At 41.6% G+C, this 18,849-nt stretch overlaps 1 protein-coding gene across 3 annotated transcripts in view; it reads left to right on the top strand.

Moving 5' to 3' along the window:
• Nucleotides 1-18,849, top strand: part of ARHGEF26 (Rho guanine nucleotide exchange factor 26) — a 117,960-nt gene that overhangs the window by 81,410 nt on the left and 17,701 nt on the right. For all 3 annotated transcript variants that reach the window (XM_032485961.1, XM_032485945.1, XM_032485951.1), the window contains one exon: nucleotides 5,697-5,851. In XM_032485961.1, the coding sequence (XP_032341852.1) occupies nucleotides 5,697-5,851 (155 nt within the window). The remainder of the gene's footprint in view (nucleotides 1-5,696; nucleotides 5,852-18,849) is intronic.

Genomic DNA, 18,849 nt, shown 5'->3' with positions numbered 1-18,849 from the left:
AATGGAAAGGAAATTCCTTCAGTATTCTCAAAGTGTCTTGTGAAACAGTGGTATCCCACGAGCTGGGCCAGGGTGTTCTCCTAAATCCAATAAGGACACTGCTTTCCCAGTTTGCAAAAAAGATTACTAGTGGATCGTTCTTTTCAGGTTTGCGCTTCTCCCACAGGTCTTTTCTGTGTCCGTGCTGCCTGTTACTGCCTATCTGGCCTTGTGCAGGGGCAGATGACAGGGTGGACAAAGAAGACAGTGACAATTGATGGCGAGGCTAGGTCTTGGTCAGCTGAGTTCTTAATGGCCGTGAGTGCTCACGGGTGCGATTCTGTTTCGTCTTTAAGCACCTTAAACTGACTGATATTTTTTTCATGGTAAAAGTGTGTCTGATGTGTGCAGTGGAATTAGAGTGCTCATGGTGTTATGCATGTAACTCTCTACCACATCATAGAGTTCAAGGACCACTGATGCAATACAGCGATTCCCTTTTATTTTTTGTAATGAGGAAAATGCAGCCCAGAGAATAACTACTTGTTAACGGTAGTTTGGCTATTGGTGGCAGAATCAGGACTAGGGTCCAGATGTCTTCACTTGCTGATCAGCATAAACGCTTCCATTCTAACCCCTGACTGTAACAGTTTACAGAAACTAATCCATAACTCTTAGAACAGAAGACAATGGGCACTTGCTAAAATCAGCGTACACACACACACACACACAGTTAAAAAGTTCTAATGCCCTCGTATAGAATTTACAGCAGTTTCAAAACACATTTTTCCCATCCTTCAGAAAGTATCTTATCTTTCTCTTTTATTTTAGAAAGTGTATCTGCACATCAGAAGTTTTTTATCCCCTCCTTTTAAAACATGATAAATCTCTAACCATTTCCCTTTTCAAAGTTGATAAATCCCTTCCCCAACCATTTTTCTTTTTCCTTCTTCACTGATGATCATTTGGTTTAAGAAGCCTTTTAAAGCTCTATTTCTCTAGAACCAAAATTAATTTGTAGTTGAAAAATGCTTACCCTAAGGGTTCTTAAAAATAAGTGATTAACATCAGTTGAGTTCATGAGTTTTGGGTTGTTTGTTTTCTCTTGGTTCAGTGATTAGAAGTGAAAGCTTAAAGGAAAATATTCTAAGTTTAGATTTATAATGAAGGACTAAATTCAGACCACTTAGAAATATTACTAAAATCTTAGGACTTATTTCTACAATACTTTATGGATAACAATGGACATTTTTAATTCAGTTCATTTTAAAAATGAGAAAATAGATGTTCAAAGAAGTGATTTGTCCAAGCACATACATACCATGAAAATATTTATCGAGTATTTACTATGTGCTGTTTTCACATAACTTCATTTAATTCTCACAAGAACCCCATGAAATATCTTATTGTTTTCTAGTTTAGAGATTATAGTTTCCCCATTTTATAGTTGAGGAATACAGTGCTAGAAATATTAAATTATTTACTCAAAATCATACACCAAGAAGGATTGAAGCCTGGACTGAGACCTGTGACTGATGCAGGGTCCACATTCCTCACCATGATGGTACAAAAATGCTGGTCTTTATCTCACTTGAAGGGAGTAAAAGCTTGTGTGTGTGTGTGTGTGTGTGTGTGTATACATATTAGAGATATATACATATATAAAAATACATATATGTATGTATGCATAAACACATTTACATGTATTTCTCATTTTTAAGTTTGTAAGTTTCTGGGAGAATGTCATGTGCGACACATGGTTAATGTGAGGGCTGCAAAGAGTCCACTGGATTGGCACAGGGGCCAGTGTAAGTTAAACGCATGGACTATGGAAGCAGCCTGCCTGAGTTCCAGTTGTAGCTCCACCACTTACTAGCTGTATGACCTTGGGCATTACCTAACTTTCATTTCTCAGTTTTCTGAACTGTAAAATGGGGCAGATAATGATACTTTACCTCATGGAGTTATTGTAAAGTTTAAATTAATTAATAGACATAAAGGGCTTGGAATAGGCCATACCTGATTCATAATAAACAAATGGTTAATGCCATGCAGGTGCTTAATTTTTTATTTTTTTTAATTGAAATATAGTCAGTTTACAATGTTGTGTCAATTTCTGGTGTACAGCGTAATAGTTCAGACATGCATATACTTACATATATTCCTTTTCATATTCTTTTTCATTATAGGTTACTACAAGATATTGAATATAGTTCCCTGTGCTGTACAGAAGAAATTTACTTTTTATCTATTTTATATATAGTAGTTAGTATTTGCAAATCTCAAACTCCCCATTTATCCCTTCCCACCCTCCTCCTCCACTGGTAACCATAAATTTGTTCTCTATGTCTGTGAATCTGTTTCTGTTTTGTAAATAAGTTCATTTATGTCTCCTTTTTTTTAAAATTCCACATGAGTGGTATCATATGGTATTTTTCTTTCTCTTTCTGGCTTACTTCACATAGAATGACAATCTCTAGGTCCATCCATGTTGCTGCAAATGGCATTATTCTATTCTTTTTCTTTTTACAGCTGAGTAGTATTCCATTGTATAAGTACACAACATCATCTGATATAAGTCTTAGCAATGTTCTTCTAGGGCAGTCTACCCAGGCAGTAGAAATAAAAGCAAAAATAAACAAATGGGACTTAATTAAACTTACAAGCTTTTGCACAGCAAAGGTGATTTCATCGGAATAGTTTCATAGGCATGGTGGGCGTGGTGCAGTGAGTTGAAGAACGAATGAGGGGGTGAAATAGTTTAAACAGATTTCACTTTCCATTCAAGAAGCCTGGTGGGGAGAAAGGAAGTGAGGGTTGTACAGAAAAAGTTGGTCACTGAACTAAGATCAGAGACGGGGGGTTAGTTTGTGCCTCAAATCCAAGGGTGTTTTGTTCTGTTTTGTTTTGTTTCTCACTAGGCTACAGTTCTCCCTAAAAGTTACCTCACAGATTAGGGAAGAATTAGTTTTTGTCTTGCAATGGAGAGTTTGCCCTTGTAAATTAGCACACAGAGGAGTAGAGGATTTGGGGGCTACTCTACGAGTGGTAAATGAAGTGTGATTGAGTGGGGTGGTGTGTTGGCTGGTGGATGGGTTTGCTGATTGGTGTCTGGGGGCCTTACTAGCAAGTAGAAGTCTAAGGTATAACAGACAAAATGAAGAACTTTAAGGTGTTAAAAAGTCTTTGTAGCATAGAGGACAGTTTGGTGGTTCCTCAAAAAGTTAAACATAGAATTAATGTAACACCCAGCAATTCCACTTCTGAGACTACTGAAAACTGTTGTTCAAATAAAAACGTGTGCATGAATGTTCATGGCAGCATTATTCATAATGGACAAAAAAGTGGAAACAACCCAAATGTCCATCAAGAAAATTGGTAAAGTGATAAAATGTGGTCTAGCCATGTGATAGAATAGTACGCAGCCATAAAAAGAAATACGGTTCTGATACATGCTACATGGAGGAACCTTGAAAATGTTATGCAGAGTGAAGGACATCAGACTCAGAAGGTCACATGTTGTAGAATTCCACTTACAAGAACTGTCCAGAACAGGCAAATCCATTGAGTTAGGGAATAGAATAGTGGTTGCCTAGGCCTTGGGGGAAGGCAGAGTGGACCGTGACTGCTTAATACTTAACATGAGCTTTCTTATTAAGATAAAGAAAATGTGCTGGAATTAGGAAGTGAAGATCATTGCACAACACTGTGAATGCCCTAAAAGCTGCTGAATTGTATGCATACTTTAAAATGGCTTAATGATTAATCTTATCTCAGTTGAGAAGAAACTTGCTTTCCAGCACCTCTTCCTAGTCTCACTGGCCCATAAAATTAGTTACATTTTATGCTGAGGCCTTTTTTTCCAGGATGCTAAGTAACACCAAAAAGAATGGAAAAGTCTTTTCTCCATAGGAGATTATATCAGTTCCTTTAAGGATGTATTTTTGTTCATGCATTTCTTTATTGGTTTTTGATTTACACCTGGATTCTAGTCTGAGAGCTTCTGAATTATGGGAATTCACTTAGGAACATTTGGAGCTGTTGTGATTTTTTTCTATTTTGGTCATTTTTATAGTTTCTTCTAAAAAAAAAATCTGAATGTGTTTAATCTTTCAACCATAAACTCTGAAACAAAAAACATTTGAATATCAGATTTTTGTTTTCAAAAGAAGCATAGACATATTGAAAGCCACTGTCAATTGTAGATATTCATTAGACATTTATTTTCGCCTAGTGGAGTAGGAGACACCCATAAAAATCAATCTATTTTAGAAACAACAAGAGTTTAGAAAACTTTCTTCCCCTAGCCCCTAAACTAAGAGCAGTCATAGGGTGGAAGGTACATAATACTGTCGTTGGTCCATCCTGCAGGGGTACATGCAGTAGCGAGACAGCACTGTGTTCCCAGTCACTGCAGCCCTTCTGCAGGACCTGGCCTGACTCGGATTCTTTGTGGTGAACTCTTGTGTATGCTGCTGTAGTCCTTCTGAGTGATCTGAGCAACCTCTCTGTCTGTCGCCTTTTAAGTCTCTGCCATTGTCTGATTTGAGATTTGTGGGCTGCAAACTACATGAACGCCTTTAATAGCCAGTTCTGAAATTTTGAGGTCAGCCATAATCTTACATCTTCCTTGTTAATCTTCAGAAAAACAGTGTATGAATGGATGAGCAACCTTCTTATAAACGTCCTTTGTAAATTAAAAAAAAAAAATGAAATCCTTTCCTAGCCTTCTTATTTCCTCTGTAATATCCTCAATTTCCTTTGGCTATTTTTAATCATTCCTCCCTGAAATGGATGGCATTTGGTTCCACCACATTTACTACAGTTATCTTTTGTGTGTCCAAGAACTTTTGCTCATTTTATGGATGTCATTTTTAAGTCAGATTTTTGGCAGTAAGCATTTTTGGTAACTGGAAAAAAAAAAAAAGAGCTCTCAAGGGTAAGGATTATTCTGAGGTTTTGAGAGTTTTCCAGTTGGAAACAGTTGACTTTGTAGAAAGAAAAGAGAGTATGTAATTCCTTGAATACAGTCTTTTCTATAAGATTCGGATGGGTTATTCTGGAAGAACTTCATTGTCACGGCCGGGAAGTGGCACGGTGCTTTCAGGGATGGACTTCCGTGGGGGAAACAACCGCATAAGCTTAAGAACAGGTGTTCTCCAGAATACGGTTAAGCAGCTAATCAACGGACAAAATGTACTTTTCCAGGGGTTTTTTTTTCCTTTTGAATAAAGTCTTTTTAGTTCATGATGCCGAGGCAGACTGTTTTTTTCTCTTGTTAACTACAGTTACGTGTGTTTTCCTGTATGCTTAGATTCTGATTTGTGATATTTAAAATAACTGCAGTTGCTACCAACAGATTTCATGTTGAGGCTTTTCAGTTTTAAGTGACTCCTTATCAGTCTTTTTCAGCTGAGGGTCGATGGAAGGGAAATAATTTTTGGCTGACCCAGCAATAGTTGCTCATTGAAATTTAGTTGTCGTGTAGGCAGGTTGATATTAATAGTTACTTTGTATTGGAAAACAAATAGTTCTTGCTTATTTTTCTCTTGGAGAAGGTACCATCCTTTTTAGATTAAATCTCACTATCACACACACTATTGCGTGAAACAGCGACGCACACCATGATGTGAATCATTTGTATGAATGTGTGTTTTATGTTTTACTTCGAATAATCCTAAAAGGGCTTTGGGTACTGAGTGGTTCTCTTTTTGTAGCCTTTTCCTCTAGTCTCCTCTTCCCGGTGGCTGGTAAAGAGGGGTGAGTTGACAGCCTACGTAGAGGACACTGTGCTTTTCTCAAAGAGGACGTCCAAACAGCAGGTCTACTTCTTTCTCTTTAACGACGTGCTCATCATCACCAAGAAGAAGAGGTAAGCCTTTTTGTGGTGTTGCCGCTGTCCACCCAGGTTTAAAGCTCTGTGATTCTAATGCCTGTTGGAGGTGACGATCCTTTAAGAGCTCTGGAGGTTGGGTGTATGGTTTCTGCACATGGAATCATAGTGGTATCTGTGCTTCATTTTTCTGCAATTTCCTCTGCCGCGAGGACGCCGGTCATCACCGGCATCATCGCTCCAGCCAGCCTGTGCTGAGCCTGCACCGCGGGCAGGCCTCTCTTCTAAGCATTTTACCTGTTTATGTAGTTGGATTCTCATGGCATCCCTGGGGAGCCAAGCGTCTTTTTACTCCCAGTCAACAGTTTTCTAACTTCTTCTGCTGCAGAACCTTTGTGTGAAACAGATGGAAGTGGCTCCAGTCAAGAACAAGCTGGTGCGCAGCTCTCGTGCTTCTTGTAGCTTCGTTTAAAGTCCACTGCTCTTAAAGGTCCAAAAGAGTCCAAAGGAGTCTCCCCGTGACCGGGAGGATGTTAGCAACACGCCAGTACTCCCTTCCGCAGCGAGTAAAATCAGTCACATGGTTGGCAGAGTGTTTATTCCTTTAGACTTTGGGTTGTGTAGTCATGTCCGGCTGTAGGGAAACATCCAGGAGGAAGGCTGTTCTAGTCTTTTCTTATGGCACTTGTTCTGACTGTCCCCACTCAGAACACACACACACACGCACACACACGCACATACACACACACTCCCCTTAGCTCTGCCTTTCTCTAGGGAACATTCTCTATTAACTGTACTCAGTATACGCAGGATTATAAAATACTTCCCTGCTGTTCCTCCATAAATAGTCCATCTTTCCTAGAATATGAACTTTGAGTGAAAATATAAATCTGGGGTGTGTTATTGTCACATCAAAGCAATGAGAGTGGGCCGAATTGCCAGCATATAACAGGAGCGGGGGTAGTTAGTTCATGGGGTACAGTTTAGACAAGGTACAGAGAATCATGGAAACGGACTTCTATCAAATCTCTGTAAGATAAATACCCAATTTTATTGTGAAATATTTAATTTCTACTTCTGGGTTGCTGGTATTTTAGCTTGGAAATCAAACTGAATTGAAACAGACGGTGAGCTTTTCCTTCTGCTCCTTTTATCAGACTGTATTATGAATGATTTCAGCTGCTTGCTGTCGAGGTGAAATGAGAACGTTGTACGGTCTGCCCTGAAAAACTGTACTGTGATGGGGATGAGTTCGTAAAGATGCTGGTGGTTATTCTTCACACTTAGGAAAATAGTGTTCCCGTAACTTCAAGAAGAAATAATTTCGCTTACCTGGGGTAGTTTAAATAGTTCAAGCAACTACGTACATTTTATAAATAAAGATTGGAGGGGAATTAGGATTTTTGTATTTTTATGTTTTGTTGGTTTCCTATGAGATAGTATGTTTCTTTGGCTTTCTTCACAATGTTTTGTTTTTCGGGGAGAGTTATTATATATGACTCTTCGAATGCCAGAACTCTTGACTTTTAACATCTTCCAGCTGTTGAAATAGTCATTCTGTCTCAGTGGACAAAAAGCTTTAATTAAACTTTTGATTTTTTTGATAAAATAGATATTGATAGTACCAAGCCAGTTTTAAATATAAATGTAGCTTTGATTGTGGTGATGAAAACATTAAGGGTATTTAAAGCAGTATGGTACGCCTTTTATTCTTGACCTTGCATAAAACACAATAAACGTAGACTTCTGAAAGTTGCAATTAAGGTATATGCTACTCTGCTTAGCATTGTACTTTGCCCTGTACAGGACATTTTGTCTTGTATTTAATGTTGCACTCCTGGTTACCCCACATTTATTTCCTTAGGTATGTTTGAATTTGTATTGTTAATAAAAGAAAGAGATACAGCTTCAGTGAGGAGGGCAACCCAGAGTACCTGACTTTGCTTTTACCAAAACTAGGGTTTTCTTGCCCTTCTTAGTTAGCTCATCATATTTCTAAGGTGCTCTTGACTCTCAGAATAGCATTGGAAGTTCAAGCTGTTGATGACGTGAATATGTGGTCAGGGTGACAAGCAGAGCAAGAGGCTTGATAAACAGGCTTGGGTAAAAATGTACAGTATGCGTAGCCGTATTTACATTGTAGCTTCAAGGAGGCAACTGCAAATGCTTCGCATGCCAGGGGCAGCCAGAGGGAGCTGCAGCGGCTCTGAGCAAGGCAAGAGTGTAGGCTTGGCTGCGAGGTGCACATAGAAGATAGCTAACTACCTGTGCCAGCTCTGTGGGACCGATCCAACCTCCTGCTGCCTAATTAGAATTCCAGGGTTCAGTCAGGGAGCTGAGCTGCTGGGGCTCCGGTGGTTTTCAGTTTCAGGGAGGCTCCCCGGCTCCTGGGAGAGACTGCTGGGGAGGACTGTTTCTCTGCCTCCTCCCCAGATCCAGTCTGGCAGATGGTTTATGCTGAGATGGTTTATGCTGGCAGACGGGGTGTGTGGCCGCCGCCTTGGCTGTACAGGGTGTGCGCGTATCTGCGCTGGGACTGGCAGAGTGGCTAGTGACTGTGAGCTGTATTCTGGGTGAGGAACTTTCACTCTTGTTTAGAATATCAAAAAGAAGTTCGAAGCAGCTCTCGGCTGCTTTTGAGTCACTGTTTTGATATGGTTCTACCAGGTATCAGAAGGCCATGTGATCACCTTGACTACTTTGGATGAGAAAGTGAATTCTTGATGCTTGAGGCTTTGTGGGTTATCTGGATGCTTCTAGAGCAGAGTTTTCAACTCCGCACTACGGAGGCCTCACGGCTTCTTGTTGTGGGGGTGCCCCGTGCTGTGTAGCATGTTTTAGTAGCAGCCCTGGCCTCTACCTGCTACTTGCTAATAGCACCTCCTTCCCAGTTGTGACAACCAAAAGGTCTCCAGACTCTGTCATATGTCCCCCAGTTCAGAACCACTGTACTAGAATGACGGCCAATTGCCAACCAGCTTTGCCTTCGGAGGAATGAAGGTGTGCAAATCTATCAGACCTGACCCAGGAGTAGCAGTAATACTGTAAGTAGAAAAGGAGTCAATTACTGTGTTGTACTCAGAGGTTAACCAATAATAACTTGTTATAACACCCGGTTTGTGCCTAGTAATAACTTACTTATGATTACTTTTACATCACAGGGCACAGACTACGCCCCGTGTCCAACCTTATGGATTAAGTACTGTTGTTCCCAGTTTCAAAATGTGAAAACTTAATTGAAGACCTAAATAGGTGCCGACTCCCCACAGACTGACTTTGTAAGGTGGTTAACCGTCTTGTCCTTCTCACTCGGTGCCTTCTCTCTGGCTTCGGTCTTCCTTCCCAATTTCTTCTGAAGCTGAAAACAGTTTTCCTCCCTTTAATAGTTTCTACAGCTGCTGGAGCGAAGGACCACAGACTGGGTGGCTTTAAATAATAAGCATTTATTCTCTCACAGTTCTGGAGGCAGGAGTCCAAAGTCAAGAACCTGGTGGGGCCACAGCCCTCTGAAGGCTCCGGGAGAGAATCTGTCCTTGCCTCTTCCACACGTGGCAGCCCCGTGGCTCCTTGGCTGGTGCAGCGTAAATCCAATCTCTGCCTCTGTCTTCAGCTGTCCTTCTCTCCCGTGTCTCTGTGTGTCTCAAAATCTCCTTCTCCTTATGAGAACATCACTTACTGGATTTAGGGCCCAATGTAATCCAGAATGATCTCATCTTATTTTCCAAATCAGGCCACATGCATAGGGCCCAGGAGTTAGGACCTCAGCATGTTTTCTGGAGGACACAGTTCAACCCCCTGTACTCTCCAGCCCCTCACCACCACCTCACTTAAACATAGAATGAAGAAATGTGCTGTAAGGTCTCAAGCTAGTTCTAGGACACACAGTTTTTTTCTTTTTCTTTTTTTTTTTTAACATTGACTGGTGCCATTTTCCATAGATTTCTGAATGTCATCATGGTCATGTGACTTGAACATCTCTGTTTGGAGGTCTCAGAGGTTACCTTCATGTCCAAACCTGTGTCTTCTCCAGGGTCTCTTCCATCCTTAGTGAAAGGCTGTTCCATCCACTCAGTTGCTCCACAATAAACCTGAAAGCCCCCTTTGACTGTCCTTTTCCTCACCATGCTGCCCACCCCGCCAGTCCCCGGTCTCTCCTCACACATTACCACTGCCCTTGTATCAGCACCTTGAACTCACCTGGAAGACACACCTAACTGGATTCATACCACCAGCCCTCCATCCAGTTTACATTCCACAGCCAGGGTATGTTTTTTTAAAAGACAAATCGGCTCATTTTGTCCCCTGCAAACAGCCCTTCCATGGTCCCACCTTGCACTTAGCATAAATGCCTCACTGAACCCTGCTTCTAGCCACGAGGACCTGGCACATGCAGCTTTCTCTGCCTGGAATATTCTGTCTATCCCGTAACCCCATTCTACCCCAAAGCTTTTCTTGGAAAAGTCCTTTCATTCTTTAGATCTTAGATTAACTGTCACATCCACTGGGAGTTCTTATCCATCCCTCCAGAGTGGGTTTATTTCTGCTGCTCTGTGTTCCCATAAAACCCTGCACTTTCTCTGTCATAATATTTGTGTTACTATGTGTTCATGTCTGTCTCGTTTGACCTTTGCATCCTCAATGCAGAGCCTTCGCCTGGCCCATAATGACCATTTAATAAATATCTGTCAACTGTGAGTCAATCATGTAGGTGGTTATATATAAACAATTTGAGTGAATGCATTACTCAATGGGCAGCCCTCCCCCATTCCACTCCCAAGATAAAATTTCTTTGAATTCTCCTTTATTTTTAAAAAGATACGTGATTTTTGTAGTCAGCTCCGTTATATATTCATTTTAAATTAATTTTGGCAAAAAGAAATCTGGAGCTTTGTTTATCATATGGCTTCTCACATCTGGAGTTTTACCAATAAACTAAATAGCTGCACATAAATGTCATGTAACCTCTATTTGGAAACCACTTAAGATTACATTTGCAAAACTGTGCTTTATAGAGGAAGTGTTTTTTGTTTGTTTCTGTTTTGTACTATTGTCAACTAATGTTTTGGGCTGTAAGTAAAAGTATACTCATACAAAAGGGTTTAAGCAATAAAAATGTTAAATTATTCTGCACACACAGACACACACACACATACACACGAAAAGTGAGTTTGGGAAACTCTACATACTCCATTCCCCTTTGGGAGATTTTCTGTTGGGTCACTTTGGAAGGCTTTGGTTACAAATAACAGGATTCCCAAATAGCAGTGGCTCAAGCAATAAAGACATTTACTTCTCCCTCTAAACACGAAGACCGAGGGTGAGCAGGCTGGGTCCAGTGGTCACCAATAACCCACTCCTTCCCGGTCTTTGGCCACAGTGTGCCATTTCCTTCTACCCCTGTGCACAGAGCTTCATGGTTGCACGTGGCTCCTGCAGGTCCAGGCACCAAGATTTCATTCAGGGATGTAGGAGGGAGGCAAGAGTGGGGAACAGAGGCTGACTAACGGGGCTCTTTCCTCCAGTGGATTTGCTTTTTTATCAGCAGAGGAAAACATTCCCTAGACAGTTTCAGAAGACTTGTTATATCTCATGCATTGATCTTGGGTCACAAGACTTGTCGTTATGAGGGAGGCTGGGGAAGCCAGCTTATGATAAAGGGGACCAGGAGAGCCATAAGCATTTTAAGTCAGCCGTGAAGCAGGGCAGGATGGCAGCTGATGAGACAGTGCACAGTTCCAGCCACAACTGGGAAACCTTGTATTCCACAGAACACCAATTGACATGAGCAATTTGGGGAACAGGAAGAGCTCTTTAAAAGAACTAACACCTTGCCTTTAAAATGGGGGCAGGGGGTTAGATTTAAAAAAGACAACAGTGATTGGAGATTTAGGACCCACTTCCCTTTGGCTGGCATTGGCCATCCAGCTGTGGTTCGTGTGTGTCTCGACGGTTAATGTCCTTTTGCTCCTGCCCGCCCAGGAGTGCGCTGCAGCACATTCAGAGCAAGTGGATAGACTGGCCTGGTCTGCATGCTGGGTACAGGGCTGAAAGAATGCAGAAATCTAGTCTTGTCTTGTTATCTATACCAGTAAATGTAATCATATCCTGATTTGTTTCTTTCATTCTCCTGGATTCTGCACCCACAAATGATCTAGCCATGAGGTTTTGGGGCATTGTGTATAGTTAGGTAAGTAGTAATAGCAATAATGATGATAAGAAGCTATGCTATCAAGCATTATAGTGTGCCAGTCCCTGTGCTCAGTGTACGTGCAACGTATCGTTGAGTTATCACAGCCACCTGGTATTATTTCCATTTTACAGATGAGGACACTGAGGCAGGGAGCGCTGAAGTCTCTTTTTCAAGGTCTCTCTGCAAAGCTAGGATTCTAATCTGAGTCTTTGACTCCAGAACCTCCTCTCTTAACAATTTATGTTCATTACCTCTTACTTTCATTTTTCTAGAATATTTTCACCTTTCCCTCATCGGAAAAATCGCCTGGAAACTTGCACTTTTTTTGTTTCTTGTGATAAACACCTTTTCCAAAGCAAGTTTTTGTTCTGTGAGTATTTTTATACTTCTGCTGTTCGTAGGAGAGAAAGTTAGAAGTGGTACCAAACTGCATTTGTGAGCTGTCCTCTACCTTTTGCTAATCTAGCGTCAAGAGTGTGGGGAAGAGCGTTTCCTTTTCATAACATTTCCTTCCTGCAGATTTTAAGACAGAAGAGTTCCACTTCCTGATTCCCAGTTCCATAAATGCTGTGTATATTGACATAACTCGGACTCTGCGGTACATTCCACATCCTCAGTTTTTAAAGAAAGAATTCTCTGTAATAGAATATTTCCAGATCGTTATCATATGTTCAGAGATTGAAGTAAGAACTTCCATTTTCCTAAGTAGCTTGAATGCCCAGGAGCATAAAGTGGTGCAGGCTCCCTGGGAAGGGTCATGGCTGGTCTGGCCCCATTTTGAGCTTTTTCCAGTTTGGCGGCTTTTCCCATTTTAGAGGCCACCTGACATTGCCCCTCTCCCTCTGCCAAATAAACTCCTTCCTCGGGAAATTAACTTTGAGTATCTTGGATAAAGATATTGACTCTGACTCAAAGCACTTTTATTCCTGGAACATGAAACCTGGTTGTTTCTGACCACTTGGATCGGGTTCTAAAATCAAGATGGAGAGATGGAGTGGGAGAGAAATGAGAGCCCCTTTCCTCTGCCTCCTCCTCTTTTTCCCTCACCACCCCACCTACCTTTGATCCTCTGATGTCACGAGTCGTGAGGGCATGGTTTCCTCAGTCTGCAAGAAGAGTCCGTGTTGCAGTTCTGTGTTGAAATCAGCTGCACTGGTTGAGAAGCACAGTCTCGATGTCTGCGGGCAGATACAGCTGCGCTCACATCCCAGCCGTGGACCTTGGGCAAGTTGCCGTTAACGTCTTTAGTGTTCTCATCTGTCAAATGGGGATGGCAGTGTCATCTTCTGGAGTGTCTGTGAGAGTCAGAGGAGGTGGTGCACCCAGAGCTCTTACCACAGTGAGTAGTTCCTGTTGAGGGGCTGATACTGGCTGAATATCATCAATATTCCTAGTGTTGTGTGTCTCTCTCTAAAGATTTGGCATAAATCAAGTTATTGCCCTTCTGCTTCTAGGATAGTTTACTGTTTAAAAAAACCAGTTTGAAACCTTAAGCCACTGCTACACGGCTGAAGGTTTGGTGCACTCTTAAGGCCAGACCTGGATTTATGGCCTGTGAAATACAGCCATATTTAAATAAGTTTAACTCCGTGCCTCTCCCTCTCATCAAGAGCCCTTGTGAGATTGCAAGTGAGTGAGGGTTAACCACTGGTCGACTTTCCTTCTTTCGTAAGTTGATGTGAATCACGTGTATGTGTTTGCAGTAGTGATTTTCTTGCAACATCCCTTGCATTTTGATTAGGAGACGCTGGAGAACTTTGTGGCTGAAAGAAGTGAATTTGGTATATTTTACCTTCATTCAAAGAAGCCGGTGGAGATAAACCTGGATTGGAGTGTGGGGGTGACTCCTGTAATTTGGAGTCACGAACTTCAGTAGCTGCCTGCTTTGCTGTGTTCTGGTTACACCAGAGAGAAGGCTCCAGTAATGTGGGACAGCCTCTTGGACCTGCCCAGCCCCTCTTTGTCGAGGACCATGGGTTCAGGATGTCCCCTGGCAGCCAGAAGGGCCCAGGCTGGGGAATCTGGAGCTCCATGGTGACAGGAATGAGGGCTTCCTGGGCATGCTGGGGCTTACTGGCCCATCTTTTCTGGTGCCAGTGAATCACAACAGAGCCTTATCTTACCAACGAATGCAGCCCTCCTCTCTACTATTTGTTATCTTGACAATGAATTAGGAAGCAAGTGGCGTGTTTGTTAGTCTTCAGAATTATTTTGAGGAGCTGAGCAAGTAAGGCTGTTTGAAATCAGTTTCTGGGTAAGTATCTTGCATTGTTTTGCTGGTCAGAGCCCCTGCCAAAGTATGAATTTCTTGCCACGAGTATTTAGCTCTAATTAGGCTTGGTTCACTTGCTCATTTGCAAAGCACCTATAATTATTAGGCTTTTAACAAAATGTCAGGCAATTTAAAAGCATGATGTTCTGTGGGAAGATTTAAAGTAATAGCTGATAACATTTACTGGCTATGATCCAGGCATGACTGTAAGAGCTTCACCTGCAACAAGATAGTTAATGTATTATCTCATTTCATCCTCACAATAATCCAAAGAGATTGGTACTGCTGTCTCCAATTTACCAGTGAGAAAACTGAAACACAGAGAGGATCAGTAACTTGCTGAAGATCACAAAGCGAGTGAGTGATGGACTTGAGATTCTTACCAGACATTCTAAATCAAGTCTGTACTCGTACCTGTTATACTGTACTTTGTTACTTTAAAATTAGGTATTATTCTACTAAAATTTTGTTTGTATAATTCTAAAACCAAGCTTTAAAATGGAAGTCAGCTTCAGTCATGTGAAAAAAGTGTTTTGACCTCTTTAAGTCAAAGTAAATTTCAGCATAAGTCAATCCTAGGAACACTTAACTAGAGTCTTCTAATTCCAGCTAAGCACAAGGTTGAGCATGGGGGTTTAGCAATCGTGTTTTCACAAGGGGAAGAGAAACGAGTTGAAATCTGCAGAGGAGAAATTCTTGTATTTGCCTTGAAGGAAAGAAGGAAGAATCTCTTTGATCTGATAAAGCCTCATGGACTCATGTGAATCCACCCACTGGGAGACTGGCAGAATCATTATGAACCCCTGAGAGAAAAGCAAGAGGGTCTAGGAATGACCATAAAAAAGGATGACTTGGAACTATTCCAGAAGGCACTAGAAGAGGAAGATAGAGTTTCAGGATGTCACGGGTGCTCACCCACATCAGATTCTGTAGATGCCAAGAAGGGTAGTGGTGACATCAGGTCATTGGATTTGGTAGGGTGTCGGGTTGCCATGACTCTGGGGAGCAGTTTTGCTGGCATGTGGGCACAAGGGTGTGAGAAAATACAGACAGCTGCTAGCTTGGGAGACAGCTAGCAGCTGTCTTGTCCCAGCAGATTCAGGTAAAGGTTTTTATTCAGGACAGGGAAGCTGCTGGGTGAGTGTTTTAAACAAAGCCAATGGAAAGGGAGCTACTAAACAGGTAAAAAAAAATACCACTCAACAACAGATGCAGAAAATCACTGTTTTGTTTTGGATAATCCTTGATAGCATCTCTTCTTTTCAATTTAACTCTTTTACAAAAGGAATATGTGGACGTTCTCCTTGTAGTTGGTCAGATTTTGGCTCTAAAAGAAAGTTCCGGAACAATGCCAAGGTGGAAGGTGAGACAGCTCACAGTTAGGGCTGAGAAGCAGGGGGTGTGGAAATGCTGGCTTTACAGTCTAGCTGTTCCCCTCGCTTCCCCCATCTCCATCTCTGCTTTCATACCCCTGGTTCCATCGTGGTCAACTAGCCTATTTCTCATTCCTTGTCATCCTATGTACCTGAGATGTTTGCTCATAAGGGCACAGGTAGGAGCTCTTCCTAAGGTATTTGCATGTGTAGCCCTGGCCACGAGGCAGGTGCTAATGGGTCTGTGACCCCCAGAAAGACCTGTCCCATCACCACCTCTTCTTCTTGACTCTTATACCCAGAGCTTGGGTCCAAGGAAATGCCCTGGTTTACAGAGTAAGACTAGGATTCAACTTTAAAAAGATTTTTCAGACGTTTCCCCAGATGTCCCAATATTATTTGCTGACTAACCCATCAGTATCCCACAGCTCTGAAATGTCACCTATATCATGTACTACATTCTCATGTGTGTTGGAGGTCAGTGTTCTGTTCCACTAATCCCTCTGTCAGCAAATGCCTATCAGTCTCAGTCTTTGAATTACTGTAGCTTTAAAATACGTTTTTAATGTATCATATGGCTAGTTCACTGTCGTTCTTTTTCACAATCTTTCTGTTCTTACGTGTTTATTTTTCTGCATATTTTAGAATCAGCTTGACCATTTCCCATCCTAGCTGCTCCCCCAAACCCTGTTTGTATTTTCAGTAAGATTGTGTTAAAATTGTATATTAATTTAGGAAGAATGGTTATCTCTATAATATCGAACTTTTCTAGCCATTCAGACCTTCTAAAGTATTTGAAGCCTGTCTTCATATAGAAGGAATTTAAATTTAATCCTAAATATTTTGTACTAAGATGACTTCTTCCACTGTATTTTCTGAGTGTTACTCATTCATGTATAGAGAAGCCTTTTTTTTTTTAACCCAACCATTTCAGTGAGTTCACTCACACCTTGTAGTATTCTCAGTGATGTTATCTGCCCATAATCAGTTGTTTGTAGGGCAAAAAAGATTCCATTGCCCAAGAGTCACTTCACCTGTACCCACACGCATCCACAGACGCCTGGAATGATGACAGTCTTCACATCTATGCATTTATTATTTAAATTTTTTTACCTTGAATTGAGAAATATTTCAAACATACAGAAAATTATCAGACATCAGCATGCCTGTCATCCAGGTTTACCAGGTATTAATTTTTGCTACATCGCTGTCGTCAGAGCTCTTTTTAAACAAATCCCTGATGTAATACTGCAGATACACCTAAAACCTCTCCACCACCATCCCCTTCATCCCGCTCCTTCCCAGCGTGAGTCCTGTGCTGAGCTTGGCGTCTGCCATGCTGCACTCACACCTGCATGTGTCCACAGGCTGCCTTGCTGTTCTAAAAGCGTATGTATGTTGTATGCAGCTGTCAGAGTTGTCCTGATTTAAAAGTAATCAATATACGCCCATTATGAAAAATTCCAACCTTTATAGAAACTTCTGGGTGAGGAAGTCAAAAGTGTTCCATAATAATCACTTGAAGAAGTCCACTCTTCACAAAAAGGTGGACCATTTTCCAGCCCATGCTGCCAGGTTGCATGGAGGGAACCAAATGCTGGCTGAGCTGCTCAACAGAAGAATGCCTTCCAGGGACGAGTGAGCGAGGGATTTATTTATCACCATACCCTGTTCTCTGGGATAGTTTTTTTTTTTTTTTTTATCTTGTTAAAAAAAGAAAAGAAAGGAATCTCAACAAATGTTACTAGGACATTAAGTGGGTTTCGACAGGGAGACCCATCGCTGTCTACACCGCAGAGCAGCTGACTGGTAGGGAGAGGAGCCGCTGGTAACTGAGCGCGCACAGGACAATCAGAGGAAGTGGACATATAAACTTCGCCGTGTGAGGAAAGGTGGCTTTTCCATTTGCCTCTTTCTGAGCAGTTTAACTTCCTAATTACATGATCCAAATTGTTCCCAAGACTATGTAAACCATATGTTTGTTAAATGGTGGAAACAAACACGGGAAAGTCTGATTAGCATCAGCTTCCCTCAGGAAAGGGGTCAGTTCCCAGCCTGGCTGAGCTTGCTTTGTGCTTACTGGGCATGGGTGGCTGGCGGAGGCAGGGACGCGGTTTGAAAGCGCTGCGTCTGACTGTGGCTTCTCCCCTTTACCTTCTGCTTAAGCATGTATTTTAACAGTTACCCTGCTGTACTAACCTGAGAGACAGAGTAGGGGCTGCTGACATTAGGAGAATGGATTTCATTCAGTATTTTGCGGATTCAGAGAGGAGAAAAATACTGTTTTGAACCTTTATGAGATTAAGCATGTAGGTGTATGTGAGTGAGTGTGTGTGTGTGTGTGTGAGTGAGCATGAACATTCTAGCAAGAGTGAGCTCCTCCTCAGTTCTATCCCATTGGGTTTGAAGAACAGCTGAAGATAATCAACATACTTGACAACGTTCAGTGAAATCAAGTTTTTTTCTATTAAATTCATTAAAGGAGTAGAGAAGTTGTAGACATTACTTATTTACATAATGAAGCAGTTCACAGGTCTGCATAAAATCATGATGTTGGGTGACACTATTGAGTCAGTTAAAAAAAAAAACACAGCAAACTTGTTTCCTGCGTCGTATTTTGGATACAGAAGTCAGAACAGTGGGAACATTCAGTGTTCAGGCAGATCCAGTGACCCAGATGTGCAGATGTGTGGAAACTGGTACCTTGAGTGAACTTACGTAGCTGTAAATCAGGTAGGTGGCTGCTCTTCTTCATCCCAGCTGGACGTGTGAGAGGACAACAGGCAGGAACTGGGTCAAACGGTCACCCTCGTTCTTAATGGCGTTGTAGTTGTCATGCCTTACGAGAACAGTGAAAAAACATTCTGTTCATTTGTCTGCTTGTTCTGTCTCTAGTTACCCGCCAAAGACAAAGATTTAATGCATCACTGAAACACACTAGCTGGTATTGTTTGTATTTAGGCAAATACTGGGGGAAACATGAACTCTGAAAATTAAGAGGAAAAAAAGACTTACCTTGTTTATTCATATTCATTTACTTTAGTTTCCTGTGAACCCTTGGTCTTGAATTCCATTGGGGTAATAGAAGTGAAAACCACTTAATGGTGAAGACTTTTTGAATATGAGTCATCTTGAGTGATGGCTCTATAGCGTGTAGATTTCTTTGCCTTTTATTTCTTTGGGAATACAGAGAATACGTATG

This window comes from Camelus ferus, chromosome 1, assembly GCF_009834535.1.
Source record: "Camelus ferus isolate YT-003-E chromosome 1, BCGSAC_Cfer_1.0, whole genome shotgun sequence".
Taxonomy (NCBI): Eukaryota; Metazoa; Chordata; class Mammalia; order Artiodactyla; family Camelidae; genus Camelus; species Camelus ferus.
This window is presented reverse-complemented; position numbering and strand designations above follow the sequence as displayed.